Below are 17,243 nucleotides of genomic sequence, written 5' to 3' on the forward strand. Positions count from 1 at the left end.
GGGCGAAATGAGAATTAATCAACCGCTGTGTGACCCGGCAGGCGAAAAATAGTGGCGCGTGTGGGGGAGGGGAAGCGCGGCTCGGAGGCCAGATAGGCAACACACTGGCGAGTCTCAGCGCAACAACACGCCTCAAACCAAGACACGGCAACACAATCCAACGAGAGAGAGAGAGAGAGAGAGCCTCGTGTGCTGCAGTAAAGTACACGCTGGACAACAAAGTGTGTATTTTCTCTCTTCTTCATGAAAAATACACACGTGGCGCGCGTTTATTCTACAGCGAGTGTACAGTAGCCATGTGGGGAACGACACACAGCCGCTGGGAGTCGACTAGTGAGACGTTTTTTATTTCACGTTGTGATGGTCAATAGGGCTGTGCGCGTCATAACGCGTGGGGACATTCATTAAACCACAGGTTTAAGCAGCGTTTCCGACACTCGGGGTTTAAGTTCAGTTGCCTTCACCCTCCACCGCCACCCGGCTCTCTCTCTCTCTCTCTCTACTCTCTATCTAGGTCTCTCTCTCTCTCTCTCTACTTTCCTGGTGACTCTCCCCCCGCAGCCCTCCGCCACACAAACAGGGGCTCATTCGGCGTGCGGGTGCGTGCGTGCGTGCGTGCGTACGTGCGTGTGAGCGACCACTTGCTTTGTTAAGCAACACCCCGAATGAGTCGACTGTGAGTCACTCGGCGGCGGTCGGAGCTTGAAATATGACGAGAGGCAAAATGGGAGGAAAGTCGTCGCTGTCTTGCTGAAGTTTTTTTTTTTTTTTTTTTTCCCGGGGAGGCTCTCCTTGTGGCGACGGACACCACGAGTTCACTCTCACAATAAACACAAAAGAAAAAAAAAAAGGTAAGCGCGTGGAAGCGGCGTGGTTGTGGCCCGCGTGCGGGGTTGAGCGCGGGGAGGATGATGACATTCGGGATCCGGTGATAATGGCGTAGATTACGAGGTTGCCGGTGCGTCGCTTACACACGTGCGTTGAAATTCCGGCTTGTGTGTTTTTAATTATTATTATTTTTTTTTACACTCTTTTTCACTCTGTTCTCCAAAGCAACGTACTTTTCTGAGACGGTGTTGATTAGCTGCTCTTGTTCTTTTTTTCTTTCACACACTCTCAATAAAATACCGAAGGCTCAGCTGTGTAGCTCTACTACATCCATCACAATAGAAAAACCCCCACCACACTTGGTTGTACCAGTGCAATTTGACTCATTTTATCCAAGCTAAACAATGAATAATATATATATGCCTGCAGAGAGGGGGTGGGCTCATCTTACTGTATAACTACAATGTTAAACTGTCCCCTGGCTGTATCAGCTGTAGCTGCTTTAAAGCACAACAGAGGCACCAGTTCATCAAAAGAACCCATTTTTAAATGGGCAGCTCCAGGACATGTTGCTTTCACATGTTCACAGACCCTTAATAAAACACCCCAGTGACCTACGAGTCTTATTTTCCAGTTAGGCGCCAGGGCTGTCGTCGGTACTTGTTGGAATAAGGCGATGCAGCATTTACAGACACAAGTCAATATCTCCTTTTCGAAGCAACACATGGGAAGAATCTGAATCCGCCTAAAATGGCCCAAATAGTGAAAGCCAAAGTGGTGCCCCCGTTTTCTCCTTGACCTAGTGACTGGTGTATGTTCACAACAAACGTCAATGCTGTGAGGCCACCGAGACCACGAGGAGGCATTTTAACAAAGAACGTTGCACTGAAGAGAACCTCTTTGATGTATTTTGTTCTTGGCAAATAGGAAGCCAATGGACATGCTGGAGGACACGTGATGCTGTAAACCAATAGTCATCAACCCCTTAAAATCACACATCGGAATATGGTGGGGTTTATAGGCCGGGCAATATTTTAAGCTTTTGTCTTTATTATTATATTATTCTGTAATGGGGCAGGTCACGTTTCCCATTATAGTTTGGCCAGTCGGCGTTGCTTTTCGCTCCACCGTTGCCGTTGTGACCAAACGCAACACTTTGTTTTCGTCAGGAATGTCGCCTCACAGTTTGTGTCGTGATTGTTGTGTCCAAGTAGCTTAGCGTGAGATGAACCCTTATGCTGGAGTCAACGGAGAGATTACCGACTGAACGTGAATGAAGAGCGATGGTCGCATTTTTGTCCGATTGTGATGCTACACTTTCATCTATTTCCAACATTTTCCACTTCCCGATATTGATCTTAACCATATTGCCCTCCACGATCGATATCTTTAGCGCTTCGGTCCCCCAGTGTTCCCTGTATTTTTATTTTCATCGAGTGAGAAGCCATATGTTTTCTAAACATGTTTTATTGGCTTTTAATTTGGTTCCAGAGGTCTATCCGGTTACCTTTTTGTGCAGAGTCCTCAGAGGGAATAAAATGATCATGTTTCGGGCCTCCAGGTTGTTGCATGTCTGCCTCTTGTCTAGTTGCGGGATTTGAGATGAAACTCGTTGCCTTTTTTGTTCCAGTGCCGCAGGTGAGCTGAAACAAAGTGGACCCTGCCCACCACGTGTAAAGCCTCATAACTCATTCATCCGACCGGCTCCTCCTAACGCGCCATTAAACGGCGATTGTTACTATAGATCCGGATCACTGTGTTCACAAGAGACGTGTAACCCCCCCCCCCTCCCCCCCCTGCTCATAAGTAGGGCGAGGATGTGGCTGAGAAAGCCCTCGTCTGCTTTGTGGTGCAGCAAAGCTCTGTGTCGGGCTGTCCAAATATTCCTGTAGCAGTATTTATTCATGATGGGCCATTGGGGGGAGGTGAGCCATTCTTTCCCTCCAAAAAAAAAAAAAAAAAGAGTCACACGGTGTGCACGGACTAGCAGCCAACTGGCAGAATAGTAGTGACTTTGAGGAAACGGCCATGCTGGTTCAAGGATATAGCTATTCGACTGGGTTTATTTTGGATTAAGGGCCCTTCTATCTGCGGCTCAATGTGTGTTTTCAAGTTAAAACAAGAGGAAGCGCCGTGCCTTTTTAATAGGTGCGTCAGGTTCAACTGTGCATGTCGAGCTAACTAATCCGTTTTTTATTTTGTCTGCAACCCAATTGGAATATTTCTCATTTTTTCCTTCTTTTAAAGACCCCACGAAGCAGCGAGGTATTTTCAATTCCAATTACCTTTTAATTAATCGCACCGGGCCTCGCGAACATGCATTTAAAGTACACTACCGCTAAAAAGATCAATGGCCATCTAAAGCTGCCTCTGAAGTAGGTCGGTTTAGTTTTTTTTAGCTGTTTTCAGGGGGCAATGTGTCTGACGCACCATTACCACTGTGGGATGATTGTTACGTTATGCAAGTACGTGAAGGTTTCATTTACTATTGTTTTCTCAATGTCTTCCCATTCATCCGTGCTTCATTCATTCCGTGCTTTTTTTGATTGCGAAACAGTGAAGAGACACGTGAATGTAAAGCCTTAAGGTCACATAGACTCGTGTCATTTTGAACTGATGAGCCAGTCGGTACATTTCAAGCCCACGCACGTCTTTGTCTACGGAGGAAGTGACTGGGACTTCCCCGCGCTGCACCTCCGACACGGTGCCTCTTTGATTTCTGGCCGTGGAACTTGAAGGCTTCAACGTGGCAACGTTCACATTGAGACCACGGCGTCGTCACGAAAGCAAAGAATCTGCGAAATGAGCGCCTTGATTGATTGATTGATTGGGTCTGTGGAAATCTTAACAACCGAGGACATGTGAAACCGCGCGCCCCTTCGCCCACGTGGTTTCACTGTCCGATGATGGTTTTCGGGCATGCGGCGGGTGACGTGACTCGTTTCAGGATGGCTGAATTGCGGCGGATACGAAACGACCACCTGTAGGACGGCAGTGAAAGCAGGGTGTTTGACACCGTGTTGTTTGTAACTCGGGCCGAGTCTTCCTCCTATTGACCCACGTGCAAAGACGAGGTCGCTATCCACCAAACGCCCCGTGTTTTACACTAATGGTTTCTTAACAATTTCTTAAGGTCCCATTTCTACACAGAACGCTGCGTGCTCTTTCTTTACCAGCACCCTGTAAAATAGTTTTTAATGCGAGAGCTTAATGTTTTTTTTTTTTTTTTTATTGCCTCCCAGCAACACGCAGAGTATAATTACGACATGGCTTATGTACTTCAATTTAAATAAAACCTGCTGTTGGTATTTCAGGATAGCTGAATAGACACTATGTAAAAGACACACATCCCCATATGAAGGGAAATCCGTGCCGTGTCGCTGTGTAAATGACAGGTAAAGAGAGCGGGAAGCTCTGTAGAAATCATGATTTCAGTTGTCTGCCTTGTTTGTTTGATCCTGATGTCAGATGGCGGGAAAGTAAGTGTGTGTGTGTGTGTGTGTGTGTGTGTGTGTCGGGGGGGAGCGAGGATGTATTTTGGGTGGCGTGAGCAGCTGTTGACGGAGAAGCAAGATATTCTGGTCACCATAGCAACACATAGTGCTGCCCACACTGCCGTGTTTACGGCTCCTCTTCTTGGTGAAAAACGAAGGGCCCGGCCCCGAGGCCTCCGCGTCCACTGCTACCATCTCCAGGGCTGGATGTAGTTAGTGCAGTTACTCGAGCAAACTAAAAGATTATATTTTAATAATAAAGCGTTGTTTCTTTTTTCTTCGTTAAGTGAAACTGGGCTTCTCAAGAGGAACTCCACTCTCCCTTAAAGATGTAATGGTTTCGGTTCCCGACGGTGGCGGAAACGATGGTCACATCTGCGACGATGTCGACACGGCTAGAGGACTGGCAATGGTTCACGCCATAAGAAACCTTCAGTTTGTCAAGGCCACATAAAAAAAATGGCGATAGACAGGAACTTGCGGTTCAACATGAAAACCAAAAGCACGCACCCGGCATAAATGTGAAGGCGCCTCATTCGACATTAGGCTATTTTTTTTTTTTTCAGGATCAAAGGGAACGTATTGATCGCAGCGCTCCGTGTCCAACCAGAGACAGTTTCAATTGATGAACCTTTCTCTGAACAGCTGTTTTTGCGGCCTGCGGCTCTCATTCGCTGTTTCCTGGCTTCCCCTCGGTTTCCCTTCTGCCTGTGGACGACTACAATGGGGGGCGACGTTGAATTAGGGCCAAACGTTCTATTTACGACCCCAAAATGAATGCTGTCCTGGTACACGATGGTGCACCCAAAATAGTACTGCAATATGGAGGGGTTGGTATTTATTGTGACACTAACAATTAACTCAACAATCAACTTGCTGCTCTCTCTTCTTTTAAAGATGAAGATTTCATTCTGTATATATGCACGGGTGCTACACTGAGCATCAAAGAGCTTTCTGTGGCCCACAATCTCCTACGCACCACACACACACACACACACGCACTGCTGCCCCACAGCGACTGGATCCCCCCCGGAGCTTAAATGCTCGTATGAATCCAGGTTATTTTGAGCAACCAGCAACATTGGTGTTTTCAGGCTCTGCAATAAGTTTGTTACTGTAAAAGCTGTATTTACATGTAGCTGGCAAGTAAATCAGATTTATTTTCTCCCTACTTCTGATGGACCTTTTACAGCCGACGCCGTTGTTTTGTCACGGCGCGAGTTGCACACCTTACACGACAGATTAGGGCTCGACACAAATGTTATATGATTTATTGGGATTTTTGCTTGGTTTTCAATTTGGGTATTAAGATCCTCACTTTTTCTTCGTCGACCAATCTGAGTCAGAAACATGAAATAGAACACACTTAAAAATGTTGCTGCAGCTGGAATGAGGAGTCGAGTCCTGCCTCGTTTCACTACAACAACCTCATTAAGAAGATCCCCTCACCATTTAAAATGAAGGTTCAAATGTGGAAACTCCGCTGGTCCTACTGTTAAATCACATTTACAATGAATGGAAGCAAGGTTGTTTTATGCCTTCAGTGCGAGTGGGGCTTACTTCGATATCTGTGTTTTTGTACTTTTGGGATATGCATTCAGATTTAGAAAATCCATGGGCGGCTTTGCTCTGCTGCATTGTTTTTTAATACCGCATCAGCCAAATCTGATGTGGCGAACATTTTTACAGATTTGAATACAGTAGAATGGCTATGTCGCTGCAGGTAGAAGATGTAACACCGGCTCTCATCTCCCATTATTCACTATCATTATCACTATAATTAACTGTGTTGCTTAGGTCCTTTTTAGAGTTTGTGCGTGTACAATGCGTTGTCTGCAGTCTCTTCTTTGAACAGGGTTTGTCAGCTGACATCCTTTTTGTTTCTGCAGAGGATACTAAACGTCACCACTGGGCCAGCGCTAGTTGTCATTTGTGTTCAACGCTAACGGCTTGGGAATGAGGTCGCTTCTCGGGTCGTGCCGCTACCGATTAGATGGGGATGGTTTCTTTCTTTTTGATCCTTGCTGTCTGTCACCACCCCCCCCCCCCCCACTCAGCCCCCCAGGGACAAGATGCACTTGATCGTGGCGTCTGTGGGTGTGCAATTCTCCATTGATGGAAGGAAACACTCTTGCTTTGGTTCCTGTGAGGATTACGGCATTGTGGCGTGTTTACAGTATCAATGCTCCGAAGCGGTGCACTAAATACCCCCGACGAGTGTGTTAGCCTGATGACCTGCCTCCATTGTTAACCGCTGAAAGAAGCAGGAGATTAGGCATACTGGTTCCAAGGGTGGCCAAAATCCTTACGCGTGTGTGTGTGCGTGTGTGTGTGTGTAATCATGGAGAACCAACGTTTTCATTCCGACTGCTCACCATTGACTTCCTTCACTTTACCCGGTGGGTGGAGCCTTTGCTGCAGACTGTGGTGTCTCGTGGCGTGGGAGAAGTGTTTCCCCTGGAAACTGAAGGCGCCCTTCCCCCTCCCATCCCCCCCCCCCCCCGACCTACATCGGCCGTCGCTAAGTGACTCAATGAGAGGCGAGGAACGACGCACAAGCCGTTGTTGTTGTTGTTGTTGTGATTACCTGTGCGGAGATCCTTATTTATCACCCTGCTTCCATTCCCACCACCCCCCCCCCCCACCCCCTCCTCCCCAAGACTGCAGCCCCGACCAGAAGCTTCAAAGGCGGGTTTTACTCAGCACAGCAGTTCAGGAGAAAATGGCTGCTGTTTCCAGGTCTTGTTTGCACATCTGTCAGGAGGTGACTGTTCAGGAGAAAATGGGGCCCCTGGTATGCTGGTTCTTAACGTGCTTCTTTTCAAAAACCTGCTTGTGTAGGGGGTTGTGTAGCTCTCATTGCATCATTCTCACATTCAACGGTTTATATACATATAGAATGCGTTTTTATTTGGTTTCAGCGGCGGGTGAATGTTTTTATACGAGGATCGTTTTTTGCACTCATCAAGACAGAATGCGGCATGTTTGCTTTTAGAATATAACAAATATTGTTGGCTCACCGCAATGTTTGGCTGTCAATTTATTTCTCTTTTTGAAATGTTTTACGGATTGATTAAAACCAGTATGTCTTTAAGGTCTATTTTAAGACCGATCAGCCATCAGCTTTGTTATTGAATACTAGCCACGATCAACGAGCCTTTCGGTAAAGTACACAACAACATTGCTTGTGTTCACTCAAAATCCTCCTTCACACGTCTTGATTACATGCCCCAGACACCACTTCCTGTAGTTAAACTGTCTCCAACTGCTGTCAAACCAACCTTTTTAACAAGTCAACATTTAATGGCTATGAAACCTTTTTTTCCTGTACATGGTGAACCCCAGACTCTCTTATCGGAGCTGTGACGGCTCAGGGTTCATTCCATTGTTTCCTTTAAAAATATATATATATATATATTTGCAGCTTCATAGGTAGTGGGATGTTGTTGTTTTTTTTAGGATAGTCCAAGACCCCCCAAGGGAACATGCGCCTTGTAGTGAAGGCAGCGCGTCACTTACTACTGTTACTACGTGCCTGCTTGTGTCCTCACGAGGGACGCTGTGTGCGGCCCGGTGCGTAATCCATGCAGTCACACCAGTGAGGTGGCAAGAAATGGGATTTGATTCCAAAAATACACTTTGAATCGCAAATTGTGTGAGTTGTTACACTTGGGTAGCAAACGTGATCACAATTTTTAACGCATCTGTTGGCCAGGTGTCCCCGTGTAGGCCGAGAAGTGTGGAGGCGTTTTTTTTTTTTTTTTTTTCTTCTCTGCAGCTCGAGGTAGCAATGCAATGCTGTTAAATGCTATTATGGACCGAGGACATACGTTGTATATTGTTACAGCAACAGGTTTGTCCTTCTCCATGTGTCCGTCCTGCGTGCTGTAATATCCTAATGTAAAGCCACAGGACGCTTGAGAACAAATGCTCATTTGCTCCCCCTGTCAGTGATGTGTGATCAACAAAGCCGTGCCCATGAAGCCTCGGAGGGCCACAACAGGGGAAATAACGAAGAATGACATCGGTGTTTTTTTGGCCGTGCCAATTTCAGGCAAAACTGAGAAGAAAACAAAACTGCTGGTAAACAAGATGCCGTATTGGCGACTCCGTTGTTGGAATTTGCTGTTTTGGATTAAAGTTTGTGAGGGAGAACCCCGTGGCAGAGCGGGGATTGAATCCATCCGGTGCATGCAACACATGATCCGGTCCGCTTTCCTCGGATGCATCGATAACCCGTCAGCAACGTCTAATTGTTGTTATTTCTCTGTTGCCGTCGCACTGGGAGGCATGGCTCATGTCGCTATAGCGACGGCTTTGTGGAATAGCTGCTGGGTGGCGCTTGGAGGTTACCTACGCGATTTTCCAGGGTCTTCTAGATTTGATTTGCATCTCATTTGCGCCGCCATCTGGGACCTCCTGCGAGGAACAGGATTCCAAATGTATATTTCTCTTTTTAAGATGCAATGTCACATTCTTACTTTAACCATAATCGAGGATGTGAGGTTTGAGTGTCAGTGCTGTGCCTTCTTTGTTTATCCTGCTCTTCCATGTGGTGCTTATCAGAGCATCTTTGCAGCAGCCGCCTTACGAGCGTATATGTGTGTGTTTTTTTTCTTTTCTGCTGTCCTTGTATTTTTTTCCAGCGGGATCATTTCCTCGGGCTTTGGCTCTACTCGTTCATTCGGGTTTATAACCCCCTGTGAGCCGTCGCAGAAGTTAGCGTTTTGTGTGCTTTCCCAGAGGGCGCATTGTTTGGAAAAGGAGGCCCGGGCTGCCAGGGGGAGTTGTTTTAATGGACGGCGGCATTGTGGGCCCATCTGATGAGGGATTACTGCTGCCGCCCTGCACCGACGGGGCCTGAGCCCCTCCAGACGGCCTGTTGATTACGTTTCCAATTGTTCGGTGCCTTTTGATGTGGCTCGCCGTCGTCCTGGGATGAAACCTCCGCGGCGGCGGGGCAAACGGGTCCTGGTGACTAATTGTGGCGCAGGGTTGTGCGTGGTTGTGGTTGTCGAGGAATGAGAATGCATGCAAGCAGGAGCGTGTTCTGCTCTTCTTTCCTTTTTTAGTTTGTTTTTAAAGCTGTTGCTGGATTCATAAAAGGCGACCTGTGGAGTCTGTGACCTCTGGTAGCGCCGTGGAGCCGTTTGTTTATGAGCCTCTTTGGTTGGGCTTCACAGCCCTGCCAAAGGTTTTAACACAAATTCAATGACCTAAAACACAAATCTGTAAGAAAACGACCCCCTGCTTTTTTCGTGAATGCAACATTTGTTTGTTTTTACGAGAAAACCCAACAGGGCGCTTTAAATAAGCACCTATTTTTGTTCTAAAAATATCAGCACCAGTTTGAGATTTCTATGCTTCCAGTCCTAAGCACGTCTTCTGCACTACAATGAAAGCACCCTCCCTCTGAAAGAATACACCGAGGTGAAAGTGAATAATTCATGTTGAGTAACATGTTCACACCCTCTGGCTGTATGCCCACTGGTAATTGGGACAGCACCATTCTCTCTGTATTTTGCTCCATCTCTTGTTGCTATGCTACCAAAGTGGAAGTTGAGTGGGCCGGGACAGCGTTGGGAGCGGAGGTTGGACAGCCATGCAGACTTCGTACCTGACACCGTCCCCTGGCCTCTTTTATTTGTCTTTGTACTCTCGGCTAAATATCTGTCCAGTAGCGTCCCACTAGGAGAGCAGGAGGCCGTCCTTAAGGTTACACATGGTCATTGTATCATTTGTTCTGACTCATTCCCAACTTGCTGTTGGTTTCTTTGGTTATGCATTCCAACCATAACCCGAATACTGTGCAGTGTGTTTCTGTGTGTGTTGGGTAACACATTGTTGCAGCCATTAGGAAATTATAACTACAGTATGAGAAACACAACCCGATGGAATTCAAACGTAATTGCCTTTCCTTTGTCTGCCTTCCGTTTTGAGACTTACTCCATTCAAGTGTTAACACAGGTGCTGTAAAACACCACTAGGTGTTGAAAATAACTCGGAAATAAAGATCACTTTTGATCTTTTATTTCGGAGTTGCCCTCCCCCCACTGAATTAAAATCCTTGCTTCTTTATCAGGGCACTTTCTATCTACAAAGTTGGTAGGGTCAGTCCTCAATGAAAGCCACACAGACGCTGCCATAAGGCCAGAGGTTTGTGTTTAGAACTAGATGAGGATTTACAGTTTAAGGGACCAAAGGATGGGACCAGAGTGAGCACACAACCGACACCAGGCCTTTCCTCTGTGTATCTGCGTCTGTTAACACAGGACACGTCTGGGCAATGTGCACTATTATTATCAATTTTGATTGGGACTGTGATATCTATTTTATTTTTCTTTAGAATGGCTTAAGAATATGTATGTAATATATGCGAGGCCACAGTCATTTTGATCAAATTTGTGATTATGTTTTCAGGAGTGAGGCCAACCTTCCAACATCCCTCCTCCCTTTCATTGGGCTAAGATGAGTATTACCAGTGACGAAGTGAACTTCTTGGTCTACAGATACCTCCAGGAATCAGGTTTGTCTCCGTAATACCTTCTAAACACTTGGGTTGAAAGATTTATTGGGCTTAATATTTATATTTCTGGTGGGGTTTTCAGAATTGCAGGGTTTTCCTAACTGTACATCATGCACAGAGTATTGCTTCACTACATAGAGATCAAGTAGCTTTTCACTTTGATGGAAGGATGAATGATTAAAATGCTAGCTGCTCTGTTTTTATTATGCTTCCCCGAGAGCCTTATTGTGCTCTCAAATGTCAGACTTGTTACGCCATTCGTTCTTTCTATTCATTCACTTTATTTGCTTCAAACTATTTGTGTTTTTCGTTTTGAACATTGTGTGCTTGGCTCTCTCTCGTTCACAAATGCAAATCGTGTTTTTTTTTTTTGTTTTTTTTTTCAGGTTTCTCCCACTCAGCATTCACCTTTGGCATCGAGAGCCACATCAGCCAGTCCAACATAAACGGAACACTAGTGCCCCCTGCAGCCCTCATCTCCATCCTGCAGAAGGGGCTCCAGTACGTGGAGGCAGAAATCAGCATCAATGAGGTGAGAGCGTGGAGCGTGCTGTTATTATTTCCCGCAGATGTTTTCCATTAACGGTCTCTATGACGACACACCGGGAAACTACAGATGCTTTTGTCTAGTTTCAGTAGGAAACACTTTTCACGTCTAGGCTTGGTAATTAACAGGAAATTCAAACTCTTGACTACTCACTGGTTGGAAACGCCATGTCGCCTTCACGACGCGTTCTCACCCGCTGCCGCCCCAACAGGACGGCACGGTATTCGACGGGCGGCCGATTGAGTCGCTGTCGCTCATCGACGCGGTGATGCCAGATGTGGTGCAGACGCGGCAGCAGGCCTTCCGCGACAAGTTGGCCCAGCAGAAAGCGTCCTGCGCCACGGCAGCGTCCACCTCTGGGAACCAGCAGAGCGCGTCGAAGAACGGCGAAGCGCCGGTCAACGGGGAGGAGAACGGCACGCACGGCATGAGTACGACGACTCCTCTGAATACTAGAAAACCAATTTTAAATGCTGTTTCATCATCATTCTTGCATCATCAATGAACCCTCTAGTTCCACATGAAATGTCTTATCTCTTTGCCGATTTTTTTTTTGGTAGCTAAAAATTCAGTTTTTACATTGTTTGACCCAAATCATCATGGCCATGCATTTTTATTTAGATTTGTAGTTATGTTCACGGTTGGGTCTCACTGTCTTTCTGGCTTTCAAACGGTCTGAAAGCTGCGCATCCTTAAAGCCTGCCGTGACTTGGTCCTCATTATGCCCTAATAATAGTGTGTACTCAAAGTGGCTCAGGGATGCAGAATGAAACCGCGCCTGCACATGCACTGATAGAGCCGGATGATTGTATTGTATCAGAGGTGCATTCATCATCATGTGTAGTACTTGCGCAGCATGCTGACTTGTGTGTGTGTGTGCAGTCGTGTGTTGGTGCATATATTAATGTGTGCCTGTGCCTGTTAATCTGACCATCTGCGTCTGTGCCTTCTCTTCTCAGATCACCACGGTGAGCCCATGGAGATGGATGTCGACGTGGAGATACCAGCCAGTAAAGCCACGGTGCTCCGAGGCCACGAATCTGAAGTGTTCATCTGCGCCTGGAACCCCGTCAGCGATCTGCTGGCCTCCGGGTGAGTGCCTGTCTGCGCTCCAAACGGATGCGGGCCGGATAGAGTCCTACTATATTGTCTGCATGTGTTGGCCCCCCTCTGGCCTCATAGGATTCATTGCTGACAGCTTCCATTCTTTGCTGCGCTGGTGTTCTCTTCAGCTCGGGAGACTCCACCGCCAGGATATGGAACCTGAACGAGAACAACAACAACTCCAACTCCACCCAGCTGGTGCTGCGCCACTGCATCCGAGAAGGCGGCCAGGACGTCCCCAGCAACAAAGACGTCACCTCGCTAGACTGGAATGTAGGCCCCCCCCCCCATTCCTTGACCTGGTTGCAAACGGGCCTCTGTGGCTGATTTTCCGGTATCTTTGTATCCGACAGAGCGACGGGACTCTGCTGGCGACGGGCTCGTACGATGGCTTCGCCCGGATATGGACAAAGGATGGTACGTAGTCCGTCACTGTTTCCTTGGTCACTCGGTGTATGACGTCGTCATTGTGAATAAGGCAACTTCTGTGACCATTTTTTCTAAAAGAAATGGATATGTCTCTTATCTGTTAGGGAACCTGGCAAGCACCTTGGGACAGCACAAAGGGCCCATATTTGCACTCAAGTGGAACAAGAAGGGGAACTCCATTCTCAGTGCCGGTGTAGATAAGGTATTTCATAACTGCCCTCGAGCATTTGTGTCTTTCTATAATAGTGTGTGTATTTTCTTTCTTCCTGTAAGGGCTTGAAATTTAATAATCAACCAAAGTGTGAATCAGTAACCGAATGCTTCTGGTATTCATAAACTACAGTGTAACTGTCTTTTGTACAGTAGAAAAACAAGAATCCGGTGGAATTATTAAATATATCTCACGTATAATGTTACATGTTTCAAACATTTTATCAAAGCATCATTGTAACACATGATAATGACTTAATTGCACTTTTTCCGTGCTATACTGACCTGAACTGTAGCTGCAAGCCCTGGAAGTGTATGCTTTAAAGAAACCTCCTTTATTGTTGCTTATGATTCACAAATGTTGCATTCGTTACATCAAATACTCAATTCTGCGTTCTAGACGACAATCATTTGGGACGCGCACACAGGAGAAGCCAAGCAGCAGTTCCCCTTTCACTCGGGTAAAGCCAGCTCACTATTTCCACCCCACCAATAAAACATATTATCGCTGTTAATAAATAGGATGTCAAATGTTTCCTCCTCAGTTGTGCTCCTAATTTATTTGCTCATAAACCCCTAATGAGATCGGCCCCCGTGCGTTCAAATCTCCCACAGCCCCGGCGCTGGATGTCGACTGGCAGAACAACACCACCTTTGCCTCCTGCAGCACAGACATGTGCATCCACGTCTGTCGCCTTGGCAGCGACCGGCCCCTCAAGACCTTCCAGGGCCACACGGTGAGCAGCTGCTTTTTCTTTCTATGTTGCTCTCCTGACCCCGAGACGCCGCCCTCCGCAGTCCCGCTAAGCGAGTTTTGTGTTTTGCAGAATGAAGTTAACGCCATTAAGTGGGACCCATCAGGTATGCTGCTTGCCTCCTGCTCGGATGACATGACCTTAAAGGTGAGAGCAGCCCCTCCGGTCTGAGCAGCTCAATAGACAACAAAGCCGAGCGCTCATTTGTATTCAGTTAAACTCTGCCGCCGCTCTGCCCCCTTTGAACACAGATCTGGAGCATGAAGCAGGAGTCGTGTGTCCACGACCTCCAGGCTCATAGCAAAGAGATCTACACCATCAAGTGGAGCCCCACAGGCCCCGGCACGAGCAACCCCAACTCCAACATCATGCTCGCCAGGTGGGAGAACCGTACAGGGCAGCCACCCACGTTGTTCAGTTTAAAAGGAGTGCGTGTGTGTGTGTGTGTGTGTGTGAGAAATCCGTGGGAAGGGAACACTTGTCACAACCAGGGGTTTAGAAGAAAATTGAGTTAAAGACAAAATCCTGGTGCTAGTTATTGCCAGTGGCCCAAAGCCCTGCACCCTGACCCAGATGTGCATGCATGTGTAAATGTTCTAGTTCAGACAGCAGAGGAATGTTCGCACCTCCCTGACCGTCCCGTGTACCTCTCTGGGATACATTAGAAATGAAAGTGCTACTGCTTGGAAAGATGTTCATAATCTTTAGTAAATGCCACCGTTGAAAAGTCGGTGTGCAATTTGATTTAAATTTAGCTCCCTTCATAATATCTTTCCAATTTCGCTCTCGTTTGTTGCCATCGGCGATGAATCGTGTCTTTTTATACACTGTGAAGAAGATGTGTTAATTGAAAACAGCCCCATTCTTTCAGGTCCCATTTGTTCATGAGCGTTTGCTGTTCATTCACTGCATAATATCGACATCAACTTTCTTTTATTTTCATGAGCTGCATATGATTTTTGTCAGAAGGGATCATTTTTTTGTGAAGCATTGGTGCTGCCCTCACATCTGCCTCCTCCACCCCCCCCCCCCCCCCCCCCCGCAGCGCCTCCTTCGACTCGACGGTTCGGCTGTGGGACGTCGAGCGAGGCGTCTGCATCCACACGCTGACCAAGCACCAGGAGCCCGTGTACAGCGTGGCCTTCAGCCCCGACGGCAAGCACCTGGCCAGCGGCTCCTTCGACAAGTGTGTCCACATCTGGAACACCACGGTAGGCCCCCTGCGATTTTTTGCGGAGAGACGATTGGTGGCGATTGCCTGCCAGAGCGGTTGGTTCATTCTCCCCCCTGTGCCCTCCTGTGTCAGACCGGAGCCTTGGTGCACAGCTACCGGGGCACCGGCGGCATCTTCGAGGTGTGCTGGAACAGCACCGGGGACAAAGTTGGGGCCAGCGCGTCGGACGGCTCGGTAAGCAGCGGCCGCTTTGACTATTTGGAGTTGTTTGCCCCACTATGTTGCTCCTTTTTAAAGCGTTTGGTTCACGGAAATCGTGCTCGAGGCGGCGTGAAGCGTATCAGTAAAGCGTCTTTGATTCTTTCCCTTTTCTAGGTGTGTGTTCTTGATCTCCGAAAATAGCCGACTTGAGACTTTGATGATGATGATGAGGATGATGATGAGTCCGGAATGTGCATCGAATTGCCTTTTTTTTTTTTTTTCTGGCATCAGAAAACTCTCTGATTGCTCAAGAAGAGCTGAAAGGTTCACACAGGCGCACAAGCAGAAGAGAGCAGCCGCCTCCGAGGAGGTCCGTCCTCTGCACCTTGCAGTTTGGTGATGAGTGTTTTAGGAAACGCCCGGTGGAAACATGATGGAATCCCCAAGACTGGACTGAACCCAACCCCCCCGGGGGTGCAGCCGCGTTTTTTTTTCAACAGGATTCTAATGAGAAAGTGCTGCAACCCCTCCGGGCCACTGGTCCAGCTGTTATCGGGTTGCAATTGGTGGAAACACAAAAGATGAGTTTTATATGAAGAGAAAAGTGTTAACGAGACACGTGTTGGGCTGTAAGAGGGAACACATTATGAAAGAGAGGTTGCGGTTTTAGGATTCCTCGCGTCCGAATGGACCAACTGCTGAAGGCACGGTGGGAAGGTGCTTGGCTTCTCCCTAGTGGAGAGTGGATTGTTTCAAGAGTACTTCTTGCTCTTTTTTTTTTTTTCCACAGATGAGACTTCTTGAAAATCCAAATGGAATGTGCCGCCGTGAGGTAGTTCTTAGCTCACGTCTAACATAAGGGTGACAAAAAGGAAAAAAAACCTGCCAAGTAACAGTCGGGAAGCTTTTAAATGACCTGCTCAATTCACTCGAGATTAGAAAATGTCACTTTGTGGACGAGATGTGAAAAGCGTGGTTTACAAAGAGAATTTTGTCAGTCTTTTTGGATGTAAATTTCAGAATGTAAAGATATGTAAATTAGATTAATACACAGACTTATATACTGTGTATATATGTTTATATACAGTACACTTTATTGACATCCTGTAGGGGCTCATTATGGGCTAGAGCTGTCACATCTTGGCTGATACTCTTTTTAAATGAAGTGCATGCGTCATCAGCTTCTTTTAACAGTCTTTTTCAACCGGGCCGATGCATCGGGTCGTTTCCTTTCACCATGAACTCGCAGATTGCTTCTTCTTAGGCAGCTTTACTTTCCACTACTGGTCCCTGACGCGTGGCTCGTTTACCGGGCATTCGGGGAATTTATCTGGTCGACGATATTGGAGATAACGTCGTCCCGGTCTCCCACTTGGTTTCTGCCTTATCTTTGCATTGGATGTGGAGCAGGACGTCACGGGGTCAAATGACCATGGCCTCTCTCCCATGAACCATCTACTGCTCCAAGCACATTTTACCCAGAAGGTGGAGGGCAACCAAAAGTCCTATTGTTGCTAAAATAAAAATAGAATTATCCGATTGATTAAAGCATGAGTTGAGCGTCAAGTGTGGCCCAATCTGCTCAGTGAAAAGAAAATCTTTTAAATGAATTGCAACTCTTTTGATTTGCCTTTTTTTGGTTCCCTTTCATTCAAGGTCTGCTACAGTAATGTAAAGTGCATTCTTTTTGTAACGAGGGGAACAGAAAATGTTAAAATCTTGCTAAAAGGGCCAATGTTGTCTTTTTTTTTCTTTTTTATGTCGCAGTTGGATGTTGTGGGTTTTCTGACTTTTTAAGTTTGCTGAGAGCCATTATTGTCTGTGTCAGACTGAGAATGGGGCTGAGGAGCAAAGCCACGGCTACCATCTCTCTCTCTCTCTTGCACCTGTTCCGGGGGACAGTCGCCCGTTTCCATGACAAAACGTTGAAGTCATTCAGTGTCTCAAATAAATCACTCTATTTTGATATCAGAAA

At 46.9% G+C, this 17,243-nt stretch overlaps 1 protein-coding gene across 4 annotated transcripts; it reads left to right on the top strand.

Moving 5' to 3' along the window:
- Positions 1 to 214: 214 nt before the first annotated feature.
- On the top strand, positions 215 to 17,243 carry tbl1x (transducin beta like 1 X-linked). 4 transcript variants are annotated; one of them, XM_037488345.2, is made up of 15 exons: positions 215 to 851; positions 10,743 to 10,848; positions 11,235 to 11,380; positions 11,607 to 11,826; positions 12,355 to 12,487; positions 12,628 to 12,772; positions 12,853 to 12,916; positions 13,033 to 13,130; positions 13,539 to 13,599; positions 13,754 to 13,875; positions 13,966 to 14,040; positions 14,145 to 14,272; positions 14,939 to 15,104; positions 15,200 to 15,301; positions 15,443 to 17,243. In XM_037488345.2, the coding sequence occupies exons 2-15, from the start codon at positions 10,791 to 10,793 to the stop codon at positions 15,467 to 15,469; spliced, it is 1,545 nt and encodes a 514-aa protein (XP_037344242.1). In that variant the 5' UTR covers positions 215 to 851; positions 10,743 to 10,790; the 3' UTR covers positions 15,470 to 17,243. The 4 variants fall into 4 exon arrangements, with proteins under 4 accessions (XP_037344242.1, XP_062421010.1, XP_037344245.1 ...); XM_062565026.1 differs by having other exon boundaries at positions 216 to 847; positions 10,741 to 10,848; XM_037488348.2 differs by lacking the exon at positions 215 to 851 and adding an exon at positions 8,157 to 8,175.

This window comes from Pungitius pungitius, chromosome 10 (assembly GCF_949316345.1).
Source record: "Pungitius pungitius chromosome 10, fPunPun2.1, whole genome shotgun sequence".
NCBI lineage: Eukaryota > Metazoa > Chordata > Actinopteri > Perciformes > Gasterosteidae > Pungitius > Pungitius pungitius.

Bases quoted from the DNA above. Each gene is read 5' to 3' on its own strand.
- tbl1x (XM_037488345.2), top strand. From the start codon at position 10,791: ATGAGTATTACCAGTGACGAAGTGAACTTCTTGGTCTACAGATACCTC. The intron at 14,273-14,938 runs GTGGGAGAACCG...CCCCCCCCGCAG, and splicing joins TCCAACATCATGCTCGCCAG to CGCCTCCTTCGACTCGACGG. The intron at 15,105-15,199 runs GTAGGCCCCCTG...CTCCTGTGTCAG, and splicing joins TCCACATCTGGAACACCACG to ACCGGAGCCTTGGTGCACAG.